At 37.5% G+C, this 15,718-nt stretch overlaps 1 protein-coding gene across 24 annotated transcripts in view; it reads left to right on the forward strand.

Annotated features, from left to right (window-relative positions):
• Positions 1 to 15,718, forward strand: part of Adgrg2 (adhesion G protein-coupled receptor G2) — a 107,759-nt gene that overhangs the window by 59,670 nt on the left and 32,371 nt on the right. For 6 of the 24 annotated variants that reach the window (XM_011247817.3, XM_017318479.2, XM_006528824.4 and 3 more), the window contains 5 exons: positions 6,018 to 6,050; positions 8,848 to 8,895; positions 11,356 to 11,394; positions 13,341 to 13,382; positions 15,591 to 15,644. In XM_011247817.3, the coding sequence (XP_011246119.1) occupies positions 6,018 to 6,050; positions 8,848 to 8,895; positions 11,356 to 11,394; positions 13,341 to 13,382; positions 15,591 to 15,644 (216 nt within the window). The remainder of the gene's footprint in view (positions 1 to 6,017; positions 6,051 to 8,847; positions 8,896 to 11,355; positions 11,395 to 13,340; positions 13,383 to 15,590; positions 15,645 to 15,718) is intronic. The other 18 variants (XM_006528827.4, NM_001290446.1, XM_006528807.3 and 15 more) reach the window with 6 other exon arrangements.

Here is a 15,718-nt window from a genome sequence, read left to right on the forward strand (position 1 = left end):
TTGGACTTTCTAATGGCAAATCTAAACCTCTGAGTTTAGCAAAGTGTTTAAACCTTGTGTTTGAGTTTCCTTTTCTGTAAAGGGGCAGTAACTATCTCAGAGCTTTGTGACTTAATACATAGCAAACATGCCTGTAATATACCTGACTTGTGAGTAAATACATGCCATTAGCACTACAGGCCAGCACTGTCAGCTAGAAACCTTTTTGTGATGAAGTGTTCTATACCTGTTGTATAGAACCTGTCCTATACCTGCTCAATGCTGTAGCCACCAGCCACATGCGACTGCTGAACACTTCAACCTTGACTAGGGCAGTGGAGGGTTGTATTGTATTTAATTAGTTTAAATTGCTTTTAGAAAAAAAATATACAAGTTTATTTGGTACACTCCTGACAGAACAGGGGACATGGCCACAACCAAAGAACTACTTTAAATTAATTTAGATTTAAATTTAATCTAATTTAAGATAGTGGCTACCATCTTGGACAATACAATTATAGACCATTTAATCTAATTGTCTTAGAAGTTTTCTGTTTCAAACTATATAAGCCAGTGTTAAATCACATAGGACAGCTAAGTCAGACACTCTCCCAACTCCCTCCCTCTCTCTCTCTCTCTCTTGCACTCTCCCTTCCCCAAGGAGTTTGCTACAGGGATTTGATTTAATTAACTGTGGGGGAAGGTGTGGTTGAAACTTTATGCTGCGCTCTCCTCACAGCTAGCACATTAACCAAATATTTCATAGAGCAAGCAGTTGGGAAGGGAGAATGAATGTACGACGGGAGAACACCACCAATCAGAAACCATAGGATATAAATTGTAGTACATGGGAACCAAATGAACCTCCAGTTGGTCCAATATGTTGTCTTTTATGCTGGTAGTGTGGATGTCTCACAGAAATAAGACACACATCTGGCTGAGGAGCTGCACATCTGAAGGACTCAGGGGGAAAGTGAAGCAACTGTAGGCTCAGCAGCTCCCTTATAGTAACCATGAGTCCAATGATACTTGTCAGTGTGTGGGAGCTACAGAATGTCTGATGCCTCATGTCTACTCAGTTCTGGAGGATGAAGGATGAAGATGGTGGGCTAGTTATATGTGAAGCCGGAGGAAGAGCAAGAGTTGGACCCTGGAGGATCAAGAACACATTTTACCTTCTTCCTATCATGGTGAAAGCCCACCTAGAGTGGCTGTTTTCTCCTCAGGAAGTTCCATCAGCTAAGAGCTAAAGTTTTCTTTGGCTATGTCAGGATTAATCTTTTTAATAAATCTGTTACATAAGAGTCCTTATTGAGCAGTGAGATGTGAGATGGTCATGGCTCAAGTAAACAAGCTTTGGATGTGCCAACTTAGAAATGTTTTTATTCATCGTTCTGCTTATGTAGTAAAGTCTGGAAAGGTGCTTTCTGGGAGAGTGTTTGTTGTCTCAAGTTCTGAAAAGCTGATATGATCACCAAGTATTGTTTTGTTTAAGGTTCCCATATAATAGTGCCTAAGCGTGGTTGCTTGTTTTTAACCATCTTTCTCTGTGGAACAGTAATTCAATCTGGAGAAGTTTCAGTGGGGTAAAAAGTACTCCCGCAAGGGGACCTCGCTGTATTTTTTTATAGTCACTTCTGGAAGAGAAAGTCTTGTTCCCACCCAACTTAAGGGATGGTGTGTTGGAAGACTCGTTGGCAATTGCTATAGCTTTAAGACATCCATTTCATATTCGGAAACTTAACCTCTACCCCAGCAAACACTTCAGCAGCACCCAGATATGGCCTCTCATGATTTGGGTCCAGGTTTATTTATAAAGTAGTGTCAGAGAGCAGAGAGGGGACATTAAGCAAAGAGGAATAACCAATTGTGGTGTTTTGTTGAGGTTACTACTCTAGTCTGTTGGAGCTCATAATTGGGGGCATGAATTTGGATGAACAGTTCAGCACACACTTGTAAGATCCCTTTCCTGATCTCTTTGTTGTGATTGTTAGATATAACTACTACTCTACACATTACATTCTGAGTAATACTTATCCAAGAAGTATTTTCAAGTCTTTACAGACTCTGTCTAGCTTGCTTTCCCCCATTCTCAGATTCATTCTCCCATCCTCCCCCTTTGATCCTCTGCAACTGCCTTCCAGCTAGGTTTAGCCAATGTGTGTTAATATAAAAGGAAAAGTATAAAAGGTAAGGGACAAGTGTGTGTGTGTGTGTGTGTGTGTGTGTGTGTATGTGAGTGTGCATGTGTGTGTGCACGCATGCATGTTCATTTCCTTCTCTGATCGACTTACCCATATCTCGGATAGTGGCTGTGCCTCCACCAGGATTCCCTTGTCACTGGAGAACCTCCATCTTTACATGGTTTCAGCTTCTGCTTCATGTCTCCTCCTCCAATCCTAGAAGATTGTTCTAGACCTCTACCTTTCCGCTGTTTCTCTGAATTAATTTTCTCCTCTTGATCTAACTGTCATAAGTTCATAACTTTATTTCCCAATTGATAGAGATTTATTTTGCAAGTATGTATGTATGTATGTATGTATGTATGTATGTATGTTTGCATGTAAGTATTTTGGTGCTAAGAATCAAACCTGGGGCCTTGAACTTGGTAGGCAAGTACTCTATAATGATAGGGATTTCTTAATGATTTTGTCAGCCAAAACAAAGGTTTCATTGAATAGTTATAAGATCCATGACACTGGCCTGGAAGATAATAGATGAAACATCAAGCTGGTTAGCATCTAATTGGGAAAATAAGAGATATCCTATGTGATGGTTAGGATCTCCATTCCCCCCCCCCAAAAAAAACCCTCATGTTGACATTTATTTCCTTTATGATATTATTGAGAGGTGGGGAACTTGAAAACTGATTAACTCATGAGGGTCCCACCCTCATTAATGTAACAATGTCATTCTCACAGGAGTTGTCACTCTTGTCTTGTGAACCCACTTGCCTTTTCTCCATGTATGACACAGCAGGAGGACCCTCACCAGATGCAGTCTTTTGATTTTGTACTTCCCAGACCCCAGAACTATGAATTAAATTAAAAATGTTAAAAATTCTTATTCATTTTATTTTATATGTGAATGTTCTGCTTGTATATATGTATATGTACCATGTGTATACTTGGTGTCCACAGAGGATAGGCGCAATAGTAATGAATCCTCTAGAACTGGAGTTACCGATGTTTGTGAACATTCAGCACACGGAGGCTAGAAATTGAACCCAGTTCAACAAATGCTCTTAATAACGGAGCCTGAATCAAATCAACTTTCATTGTTTATAATTTTTCCAACCACAAACACAGTGAAAATGTTCAGTGTCCAAATGCCAAGTGCATGATGTAGCCAATAGAAGTTTTAAGATATAAAGAGGAGCCAGCTATCTCCATCAGCTTCTGTAGCCTAGGAATACTTTAGAGGGCCATAGAGTTGACAGAAAGGTGTCATCTTCTAAAACTTCCAGTTTTAAAAGACAGGGTTCAAATTTACATTGTGGAAATGACATTGCAGATGGAATTAGCATTGAAGACCATGAGATGTGGAGATTATCATAGATTGCCTGGATAAACCCAGTCAAATCCGGTGAGTTTTTAAGTGACACAATGATGGCTGATGAGAGCTTCCATACTCTATCCTATCATTGCTGGCTTTGAAGATAGACAAATGAGCCAAGAGCCAGGAAACATGACTCTGAGTCTTAGAATGGCTCTTAGTCTGTAGCCAATAAGAAAAGGAGGACTTCAGTCCTCCAATGACAAGGAACCAGTTTTCCAAGAACTCAAATAAGCAGGAAATGGATTCACCTCTAGAGCTTCCAGATAGGACTGACTGTAGCTTGTCATGAACTTGACGTTCATCTGGCAAGCTCTATAGGGACTTTCTGACCTGTAGAAGTCTAGGATAACAAATGTGTATTGTAAGCCACTACTGATAATTTGCTAGAGCACTAACATGAGAACCCAACACAACTAAGAAATTTCAATGTGAATTTCTTAGCCATTGTTAGTATCAGTCCTATTCAATTCAAGAATAGGTCAAATGTCAAATTATATAGGGTGATGAAAGCTGAGGTCTTGGATACATTGAGTCAGAGAGGCAATGATGGTGGCACAATCATATGGCATCACTGACACTGTGCTAGAACATTTGACACTAGAATTTGGGAGGTTGTGGCAATAATGTTGGGGGAAAGTGCTAAGGAGGTAATTCAGGGAAGGGGTTTCCATCCATGGAGGTTTCCATCCATTCTTGAGGTTTCTATTCTTCAGGCTCTATTTGGCTTCCTTTCATTATAAAAATATTCTCTCCATAATTGGAATATGTGAACTTTATTTTTTAAAACTTCAGAAAAATTAGTCAGAGTCATACTAAGTACATTTTATAGACAGATTCCAATAATTTTGCTTATAGGTTTAAATCAATACTTTAACAAATTAGTAGTTTAAGATTTGTTTTGTAGGTTTCCAAAGAAAAATCTGAAAAAAAACCCAAACCAATATTTTTCTTTATTTGCTTATGAATCCTTATAACAATGGAAATATCTTATCTCCTATGAATGGCACGGAGTTCAAATATATATGACTCATTAGGAGTGACAACCCTGTCGTTTTTTGTGAGTAGGAAGTAAATGGGGCAAACCCTCAAAGAAGCCTAGGGTAGTATTTAGAAAGCAAAAGGCATATGAGGAGTTGGCTATGTTAAACCACAAAGGGTAGTATAGAGCATCATATGGAGAGTTTGAGACATAGAAAGAGTAAGCCAATATCCAAAGGGAAAACCATGCCAAAAGAAATAAAGGAAAGAACAGCACATTTTAAATGTCTAGCTTACATACGGGCTAGAGAGATGGCCGCTCTTCAAAAAGACCTGGGTTTAAGTCCTAGAAGCCATATGTGTGCTCATAACCACCTGTAACTCCAGTTCAGGGCATCTGACACCCTTTTCTTGCCCCCATAGGCTCATGGTTTTGGCTAGGCTGTCAGGCCAGCGAGCTTCCAGGATTTATCTACCTGTTTCTGCCCTGCAACAACACTGGGGTTACAGGCACTTAGGACCATGCTGGAGCTTTATATAGATGCTGGGAATTGAATCTGGGTCCTGTAGAACAGCAAGTGCTATTAATCACTGAGCCATTTCTCCAGCCCCAAGCGTGTATTATTTTCCTGAACAGGAAAAAGGGTGTTTTTCTTTTAAGGGATCTGAGCATTTTCCCCAAATAACTCAACAGTTCTTGTAATGTATTCTCCCTAAGGTGGCTGATCCAGTTCAACTCAGGAGGAGGTGGCATAATAGGCCAAATGTTTGTGTTTAAAAAAATAAGCAAAGTTAGTGAAATATAATCTGTGCAGATATCCACATTTTCTACATATTTAATTAACATTAATCAACAGCTTAAAGTTTTAGCTATCTCCTTAGTTTGGAGTGTACATTGCACATTTATACAACACCACATATAAAGCACCATTATTAGTTAAAGATTGAGAACCTGAGGAAATAGCTCAGTGTTTAATAGTACTTGCTGTGAAAGCAAGAGGACCTGAGTTCAAATCCCCCAGAACCTACATAAAAATCCTGCATGTTTGCATGCACCTATAAGCTGAGCATTGGGGTGAGCATTGGAGAGCAGAGACAAGTAGATCCCAGGAGCTCACTGGCTAGTGAGCCTAGCCTAAACAATGAGTTTCAAATTCAGTGAAGGACCCTGACTCAAACCAATACAAAACAAAACAAAAAAGGTAAACTGGAATGAGATAGAAGATGACACCTGATCATCTGATATTCTCCTCTGGCTTCTATATACACATGGATGGACACTTACACACATTCAAAACACACACACAGACATGAACAAAAAAGAGAAAGTGGAAGGCTTGCTTCACTAGGAAGTTGTGTGGAAAACAATAGTGAAATCACGTGCTGCCCTCTTTTGGTAGCCATTTGCAGCTCAATTTACATTGATTGCCATTAAAGATGTTAATGTCCTACAAATATGTGAACAAAGCAAACTAATGCTAAACCACCTTTTTCCTTGACAGAAAACGGTAATTCCAGTTTGTTATCACCATCTGGTAAGAGTTATTTTATGATTTTGGGGAATCACACGAAAGCGTTACTCGAGTTTTCTGTGCAGTAAGACACGAGGTCAGATAAGGCAAAACTGTTTTCCTCTAAGAAGCTTGGTTAAGTTAATTGTCATTAAACATACACCTACAAAACCGATAGCAGACGTCATATTCATCCTTCCTTGTCTGGCAGAGCTGGGGAATAACTCTCTAGGGACTAGACTGTGGACATCATTGGGTAGCTGCTTAAGTGCTTTAGCTATGTTTGATATTCTTTCTAGCTTACAAGTATAAACAGCACCAAGAACTTAAACATGCCAAAATGTATTGTATTTACAAAGTGAGCTGTTAAATACAATAAATACATGCCTTCAGTATCTTCACCTACAGAATAGCTTCATAGATGCTTCTAAAAGCTTAACACACATGACAATGAGAAGACAAATAGTAAACTCAAGAGAACTTTAGAACTAGAACCTATAGGAACTGAGAGCAGTACTCTAATGTGAGGCTAACAGCTGGACACTAGCATCCTAGCATCTTATGGTGAGAGAATAAAGCCTAAGGCTGCTGAATAACTTGTATAAGATCTCACAGCTTCTTGCCCCACATCACACAAAGGCAGCACATGGTTTCTTTGTGTCCAACCTGTCTTCTTTTTGATATACCACATATCTTAGAAGGGTTGTGAGTCAGTTGCTATGCTATCCTTAGAATTGTGAAAATGAACTTCCTCTGTTATATATTCAATGATTTAAATCTAACACACAAAAACAGCAGCTATCCCTTATGCATGTACTATTGTGCCCTGAAGTCTCTCTCTCTCTCTCTCTCTCTCTCTCTTTGGTTTTCTGAGACAGAGTTTCTCTGTATAGCCTTGGCTGTCCTGGAACTCACTCTGTAGACCAGGCCAGCCTTGAACTCAGAAATCCGCCTGCTTCTGCCTCCCGGGGCGGGGGGGGGGGTCTTAATCACATTAACACATTGTCTGGAGCCAATCTGTCTTTTTGGGGTTTGAATTAAGCCACCACCCTCCCACCTCCACTACTAGCTCAGATTTGGAGCAAGTCCCTTGACTTTTCTGTGCCTCAGTTTCTTTCTCTGTAAACTGAGAACAATAGTATCTGCTTCATGGGGTATTTGAAGATGAAATAAGAGATCACATGTGCCTGCTATAGGATAAATAAATGACTGGTATCAGCATGAGATGGGGTGAAGATTCAAACCCTGAACCTCAAGACATCAGAGCACAACCATTTTTGTCCATGTCTGTTTGCCCCCTAGCGTTTGAGCTTTTAGGGTTCAGCATGCTAGTGTATTTTTCTTCTAGTACAGCATTTCTCAAGCTGTGGGTTGTAACCCTTTAGGGGTCAAATGACCCTTTCATAGGGGTTGCCTATGACCATCAGAAAAATAGATTACCTTATGATTCATAACAGTAGCAAACTTACAGTTATGAAGTAGAAATGAAATAATTTTATGGCTGGGGGTGACCCCAATATGTATTAAAAGGTCACTGCATTAGAAAGGGTGAGAACCGCTGCTCTAGTAGAATAGCTTTGGCCAAACTTAGTCATATAAAGTCTGCAAAACCCTGTTTTTAAAGAATGGAGAGCGGTGTTTTTAGAGTTCTAGTCATAATCTGGCTCCTGGGTACCCTGAGGTTAGGGCTGCACAAACCAGATGGTAGGTCCCAGTGTAGTGTCAAGGGAAGAAGACAGCTATGCACACAGACCTCTTCTTTGAATTGTGTCACCATTTATCAACATCCAAAAAATTAATAGTCATTCATTTAAAAATGGCTGTGGCCAGTTATTTTGCCTCAGCCCATAAGTACACTTTGTCTTGAATTGCTTAGGACCACTCTTATTCCTCAAGAAAGATCTTGGCAATTGTTTAAAAGAATAAATATAATAAATGGCAAAATATGAAAGCAATAATGTGGGACAGACAGGGTGTGTGTGTTTAGCCAACCCATGAGAAGTCTGAAAAAGGCCAGACAAGTGCTTTGACACACCCAGATTTTGTCCATAATAGCTGAAATATCAAGCTCTGTACCTAATACGCTAAGATTTTTGTTGTGAAGTGTTTGTGATTTATCATGTGTTTAGGTAGAGATCAAACCTTACCACATCTCTTAAATATTTAAACATGTGAAATGTGTGCAGTAATTGACTTCCTAGGATAAGTGGAGTCATTCTACAAGAAATCTATAACTTGATTGACTTCTTAATAGCAGCTATAATTTAAAATGGGCTACTAAGAAATGAGTTAGATACTATAATATTGAATGGTATATAATATTGAATGGTATGATACATATGATATATGTAAATTTATATGTATATAACATATCATATGGATATTATATGAATATATCCTATGAAAAGTGAATGTATATGCATATATATGTATATATTCTAAATTTATCATGGGAAGAATTGGCAGTTGGTGTGCATTGTTATAACAGAATGGAGTCAATGTGTCAGTATATTCATGACTACTGTTCAGTGAGTGATTTTAAATGCTTTCTAAAACGCTCTTGGCTGGAAAAAATAGTGAAACTATCATTTACTTTATTCCAATGTGGTTCCTAACTTATTGCCACGATATTATCCAGGTGCAGAAGACTTTATGATTACAAGTCTCATAGCACTTTTTCGACTTTCTATAATTGTATCACAAGAGTTCTGACTTCTTAAAATTTCATAAATAACTGTGTCAAGCTAAAGCTATATGTTGAGACCTTGGTTCTGAAGAACTATAATTGTTTCAAAGCATTCACCTTGTTTTCTCTCTGCAGCTGAATCATCTCTTGTCAGTCTCATCCCCTACTCCAATGGTACACCAGGCAAGATTTTGAAAATATTTAAGCCTAAATGTAGTCCAATTTGTTAAGTTTCTCTTTTAATTATACCTTTGTCTTCCTCTCTTTGGGAAAAAAAGAGGTAGAAACCACAAACCTAAACAGTAAGATTGTTTCTGAAGCAAGTGAAAATTCATAACCCCCTCATAAGAATAGAAGTATGAGTCATGGCAATGGAGATTTCGATCTCTAAATTATATCTGGATACACTGAGTGATTCCATATAGTTCAATACTCCAAGACTTAAAAGATGTGGGAGTAACCACTCTGGTTACTTGATATGGTTTCTGTGATCATAGAAGAAGAAGAAAAAAAAATCTCTCTACCACCGTAAATACTTCAGAAAATACTGGAAACATCAATCACACTTTAAAATACTCCATTTCACTGTTCTCTAACACCTCACCAGCAAACTTGACATGACAGATTATTTAACTGTGGGAAGCACATCTAGTGACTTCAATATGATTCAGCACAAATTTGGAGGTACAGAGTGTCCAAAGACAGTCTCTTTATTGGTGATTTTTATCAGTTTTTAAATAGCATGAAATGGGAGGGAAAAAACCTGGCTTTTCATCATGTTAGAGAAAAGGACAAAGAACTTCATGATATCCCAGGGAGGTAGGTGGGGCAGCACATTCTGTTCCCTCCCCTCTGAGGGGAGCCAGTTTTCTATCTTAATTCAATCAAATCCCATCACTTCTCAGACTCTTGGTTAAAATAAAATTCCGCCATGTGGGTAGTAGTTGAGGAGATAAATAATCATAGGTGTATCTTATACTGATTGAAACTGATGAAATTCATAAATGGTCTAATGGGAAGAACCAACAGTTGTCATTTTGTGTGTAATGAGTTTGTACATTGAAAAAGACTTTTAGCTATGGCAGCAATGATTTTTTTAAAAATTCTGTTGTGTATTGTGGGGGGATATATGTGGGTGCATTTTAAGCATGGCAATGCGTTGTGTGTATTTAGATGTTTGCTTGTTTGTTTTTTGAGGTGAGGTCTCAAACTCACCCTTGTTTGGCCTTGGCTTCCTAATTGCTAAGATTACAGGCATGTGCCACAATAGCTGCATTATTCCACTGTTCTGAAAATCTCATCTCGAATAATAGATTCTAGAATTCTTTTGTTTAAAGAAATACCAGGAGGATCAATTTCAATGGGATTTTAGATCAAATAGGTTTGAAATAAACATTTCCTAAATTAGTAAAGCTTAAGAACTTTAAGCTTAAATTAGCATTATTTGACTTAAGGTGTGACTAATGTGAAAGCATCCAGAGCTATTGAAGTTGTTATTCATGTTGTAAATTTCATACCCATTAAGGCTTTCTCATTAGCATAGAGAGAAAAGAACATTCTTTTTTTTTTTTTTCTTTTTTAACATTGTTATTGTTGTTTTGAAACAGGATTGCCCTGGCTGTCCTGGAACTAATGCTGTAGACCAGGCTGGCCTCAAACTCAGAAATCCTCCTGCCTTAGCCTCCCGAGAGCTGGGATTAAAGGCATGTGTCATCACTGCCTCGCCATTTTTATAGAATTTTGGAAAAATTTCACACAATGTTTTTGTTCAGAGTCACTCCACGCTTATTGCTAATTCCTTCCAGGTCCACCTTTATCTATCTACTCACCCCCAACTTTGTGTCCTTTTTTTAAAAAGTCAATTAATGCCGGGCGTGGTGGCGCACGCCTTTAATCCCAGCACTCGGGAGTCAGAGACAGGCGGATTTCTGAGTTTGAGGCCAGCCTGGTCTACAAAGTGAGTTCCAGGACAGCCAGGGCTACACAGAGAAACCCTGTCTCGAAAAAACAAAAACAAAACAAAACAAAAAGTCAATTAATAACCCACTAACTCCAATTTGTATTACCTATATACTCTGAGGGTAGAGCCATCTGCTGAAGGGTGGCCAGCCCTTAAAGAATATTGACTCTCTCCTCCAGAAGCATCAGCTGTCCATAGCTCCTTGGCTAGGGGTAGGAGGAGCTCATGAACTCCTTCACATTTCATACTAGAGTGTTAATTGGGCTGATCTTGTGCAGGCAACCATAGCTGTTGTAAGTTCCTGAGTGCAAGAACCCCATCATGTCAGAAGATACTGGTTCACTCCTGTCTTCCTCAATATCTGACTCTTACAATCTTTCTACCTCCTTTTCTTCAATGGGACAAAATATTAAATAACATAAATTTTATATCTAATAAATATTGGTGTTATATGTTTCACACATAATAGATATTCAGAAAATCACATTCTGATAGAATAAATGTGTACTCAAGTTCATCTTGGGGCTGGATAACAGAGAATGGGATGGTGCCTTGGCTAGTACCAGTTAGATTTTGCAGAACTCTAAACTCTAGATTTAGTGGAAATTGAAGTGTTTAAGGAATCTGGGAAGAGTCACATTTCTTAACTAAACCAGTCATTACAATGTTTGTTATTATTTCAGATGCTGCTTCAGAAGTTTTGTCGACTTTAAACAAAACAGGTAATTTCAAATTATTTCTGAATGTCATAGCTTGTCTTCTGTGGCTTTTTGAGTTTTTCATAGGTAGAGTCTAATGGATTAGCAAAGGATTTTCTGTTGTTCCTTTGTTTATTTCCGTAGGTGTTCAACCTTTGCTGCTCTTTGACTCTATCATTGAGCTATCATTCTGTTGTCACTACACTCCTAAACTTTCTATTATAGCCATAGCATTCTACTTAAAGATAACATTTGTTATGTTTGAATATTATAGCAATAGAGATTAGTTCATAAAATGAAGACTATAGGGAAATACAAAGAAGAAAATTTAATCTTCTTTACTGTTACTTTACTAAAACTTTTATTGAAACTATTATTGTTAGTAATTTGGTACAATTTCATTTGTGATCTCATATATATATATATATATATATATATATATACATACATGTATATGGCTTTTGCAAAATACTCACAATTTATACAGATTTTATGTTTCTCTTTTAACTTAGTATTAAATTGTAAGTATTACCCATTGTCTCTTGCTATTAATGACTTGATACTCCATTGCATGCCATATGTTAAACATTAAAGTTGTTTATATTTTTAATAGAAGTTATTGCAGTGAACGTCCTGATAGCATCATATTTGTATTCTATTCATTCCTGATTTCTATAGGATATGTTCCAAGAATTGGACATAATGGGTCAGCAGTATGAATATTTTAAGGCCCTCGAGAACTATTACCTAATTACCTTCTAGAAAAATTGTACCCCACAACATTTTGCCAGCTATGCATGAGAATGGCCTTGTTGCTCACTGTACCATTGCTGAGACTACATTGTATATTATTAAATCTTTTTTACTTTAGGTTATTTTATTTTTGATTATTAGTAAAGTTGAATATTTTTTATGAATTTAGCTACAAAAGTACAAGCTCTTTTTACAGTTGTGTTTCACTTGTTATGGAGAGAAAAATAGCGAGGCTAACAAAATAATGTATAAAGGATTATTAATGACAGCACAAAATGGTATCCACCTCTAAAATTACCACCAACCATTGTCCATGAATCGCACACTCAAGTGAGCCCATCAGTAACACACATACAAAGATTTCTGAAATTGTATAATACTATTATTCTTCAGTGTATCTCCAAGCTCTGCGCTTAGATTTTCCTTCAAATTTGCCTATATGCTCTAAAGAGACAGAAGTTTTCTGGAAATTTGTGCCCTGAATGCAGCCTCTTATAATAGGCAATCCTCCTTATACAAGGCTTTTTGAACCAGATTCTCCATCATCTGGGGGATGTGCCAGGGACTTTGTCTCCAAATGTTTTTGGAAAGATAATCCTAGGGCTTGTCTTTTCAGGCACATTAATACTTGTGGATCTCTAACTAAAGTAGTCATGGTTCTACTGTGAGATTGTTATGCAACAGTTGTTGGCTGGTCTTGACTTCTCTCAGAACAATTTAATCTCCCAATACAATGAGGACAGTATCCTATTAACCTTAAAGAAGAAAGCGGGATTCTTGATTGTAAATTATAGTAAAAATGATTCAGTATGCCCTGATTCACACTGACTTTCCTTCTGAATCACATGTTCTTTATAACCTGTCAACTGAAGGCACTGTTTATAACTTAGTTCTACCCACCTGCATTGTAAATTCATATTTATGGGTCTAGCAGTAGTGCCTGGAAACTCAAGTGGAATTACACAAGCCAAGGGATGTGTAATGGGTGTGATCTAACTGGGTAAACATGTGACTCCAATTCTCAGACCCACCCTGGGCCAATGCTGCGTGTTCTGTGAATGAGAGTCCCATTCATTCTGCTGCTAAGAATTACCAATGGTATCTTCAAGATCTCAACAGTGTGCTTTTCTTAGCACTTCACTAAAAAAAAAATACTCGTGGCAAACTGTTTTTTAAGCAACAAATTCTGCTCTAATATTTAAATTGCTTCTTTGCAGAAAAATCTAAAATCACTATAGTAAAAACCTTCAATGCATCAGGTATGACTTATTATCAATATCAAGACTTTCTTTTTATAACCTGAGTAAACCTAAAGAAATGGCTGGTATTTATGATTTGTCTTTTTTCCTACTTTTTAAAAATAAAAATCTGTTCTTAATGAATAGATATAAATATGTATTGGCTACCTGAAATTGCACTAGGTGTTTTGGTCTGTGTAATGGTAATCAGCCTGTGCCTGCCCTTAAGAATCTTTTAGTCTAAGGGGAGACAGAGTAAATGGTTAACTGACATGAGCATGCCTGCAGGAGGATTCTACCAGTTTGTTTGTTTGTTTGTTTGTTTGTTTAGGTGCTGCAAATTGAGCACAGGCCCTGTCACATGTGAAGTGTACACCCTATCACTAAAACTACACCCTCATATCCACAGACATTTCTAACATGATTAAGATACATGGACAACACAGGGCTGGTAGTAATGAGTGAGAATGTAATTAACAAAAGAACTAAAGAGCCAACCTTTTAATAAATGAAGACATGATGTATTTTTAAGTGCCCAGTGCAAGCCCTGGCCCACAAGACATGTCTAACAAGGGCTTTTCATTGATTTCAGGAGGAAAATCTGGTTTATTGCCTGTTTCTGTAAATAGAATTTATTGGAACCACCGACCTGCCTATTTGTTTAAATTATTTTCTGTGGCTACTTTTCTGCTACATAAAATTGAATCGTTGTAGGAGAAAACACCTAACTCACAAAACCTAAAATATTATCTAACCACTCTCAGCTAAAGTCAGGATTTAAAGAATTGTCTGTGGTCATGTACTCAGGGAGTGGGTGGCAATTATAGATAATACTAGAAATGGGAAAGAAAATCCTCGTGAAAGAGCAGCAAAAGATACACGTCCCTGGAAATGGAAGTGCAAGTGAAATTTTGAGGAGAATAGCAAGTTTAGCAGGCAAGAGACCAGTGCTTTAAAGGCCATTGTAAGCATTACTGCCTATCATTTATACATATCATAGATGCATGGTATTTTGCATAGTGTGAAATTCAGTTTGTTCACAGAATCTAAATTTAGCTGACACATGACACTCATACTCTGGAATCATTCTGACAGAAGCCAGATCATGTGCACCAAGTCAAATTATAATTTTCTTTTACATCCAAACTAATTTCTCACAGGAACAACTCATAATGTCTGATGAACATAAGTTTGCCTTTTGGACATTACATATATAATTCTGTCACAGACAACATATTAAGGAGACTAAATGTTGCTTAATATAATAATCTTTTGAAGGCTCTTTTTCCTTCGTTAGTAGTACCTTACCAGACTTTCCAACCCTCCTGTTTTCTATGGATTTCTTGCATGTCAACAACTGAATGGAACGTTGAACTTTTTTTCAAATCAAAAAAGATAGATGCACTTCTTTCACAAAGGAGAAATTGTTTCTCAGGTTGAGCTGCATGAAATTTGTTTTGTTTTGTTTAACAGAGATCATTTAATCTCCCATTCATCTCTTCCTCCTTTGTGTGTTTGTATGGCCTGGTGTCCTGTCCATCCCTGAACCATTTGATTTCTTTGCTAGAATCATCCACTAGATTGTAAGCACCACCACACAACCCTTTTATTTCCTGACTGATATCATTCACCAGTGTTAGCTCTTTAAGGACAGGGTTTGTATTTGGGCCCTCTCAAGACCCAGAAATTATAGTGAGTACTTAGCAGATATGCTTGAATTTTGTAGAGTTTGTTTATGGGGTGAAATCATGACATTACTATTATTTTGAATGTGCATTTGTTGAGTACTCTATGTGAGCTTAGACCAACATTAGACTCTTCTGGGATTTTTCTACCTGGGAAGGAAAGGATGATCTGTGATTCAGGACTAGACCACTTAAATTCTCCATACATGATTCATTTCCATTGCTCTCTATATCAGACAGGAGAAGGATTAATTAGGAAAGGGACAAAGAAATTTCAGAGAAGAATTGAAGGTCAGGCAGTGATATGGCAAGGAGTTGTAGAGTCACATCCCATAGCTGCCCGTCTAAGTATTTCTTTATTCTTTGTGCAATTTATCCAGCCAATTCTGCTCAGCTTTTTAATATTGTTGGTTTATATTGGTGTCTTCATTTGCAAATTTTCTTGACAGTGCAGTACTTAATGTATATAATATACATATATATTATATATAATAATAAGCACAGTTATTATCATGCTTAACCAGCTGGGTTTCTTTTCTTTCAGGAGTCAAATCCCAGAGAAATATCTGCAATTTGTCATCTCTTTGCAATGACTCAGGTTAGTTCTAATGAGCACTACACAACTGCATATTCCCAGATAAGTTTGCTCCACAGAAAGAGTTGGTTTGTTTT

This window comes from Mus musculus, chromosome X (genome assembly GCF_000001635.26).
Source record: "Mus musculus strain C57BL/6J chromosome X, GRCm38.p6 C57BL/6J".
Classification (NCBI taxonomy): domain Eukaryota; kingdom Metazoa; phylum Chordata; class Mammalia; order Rodentia; family Muridae; genus Mus; species Mus musculus.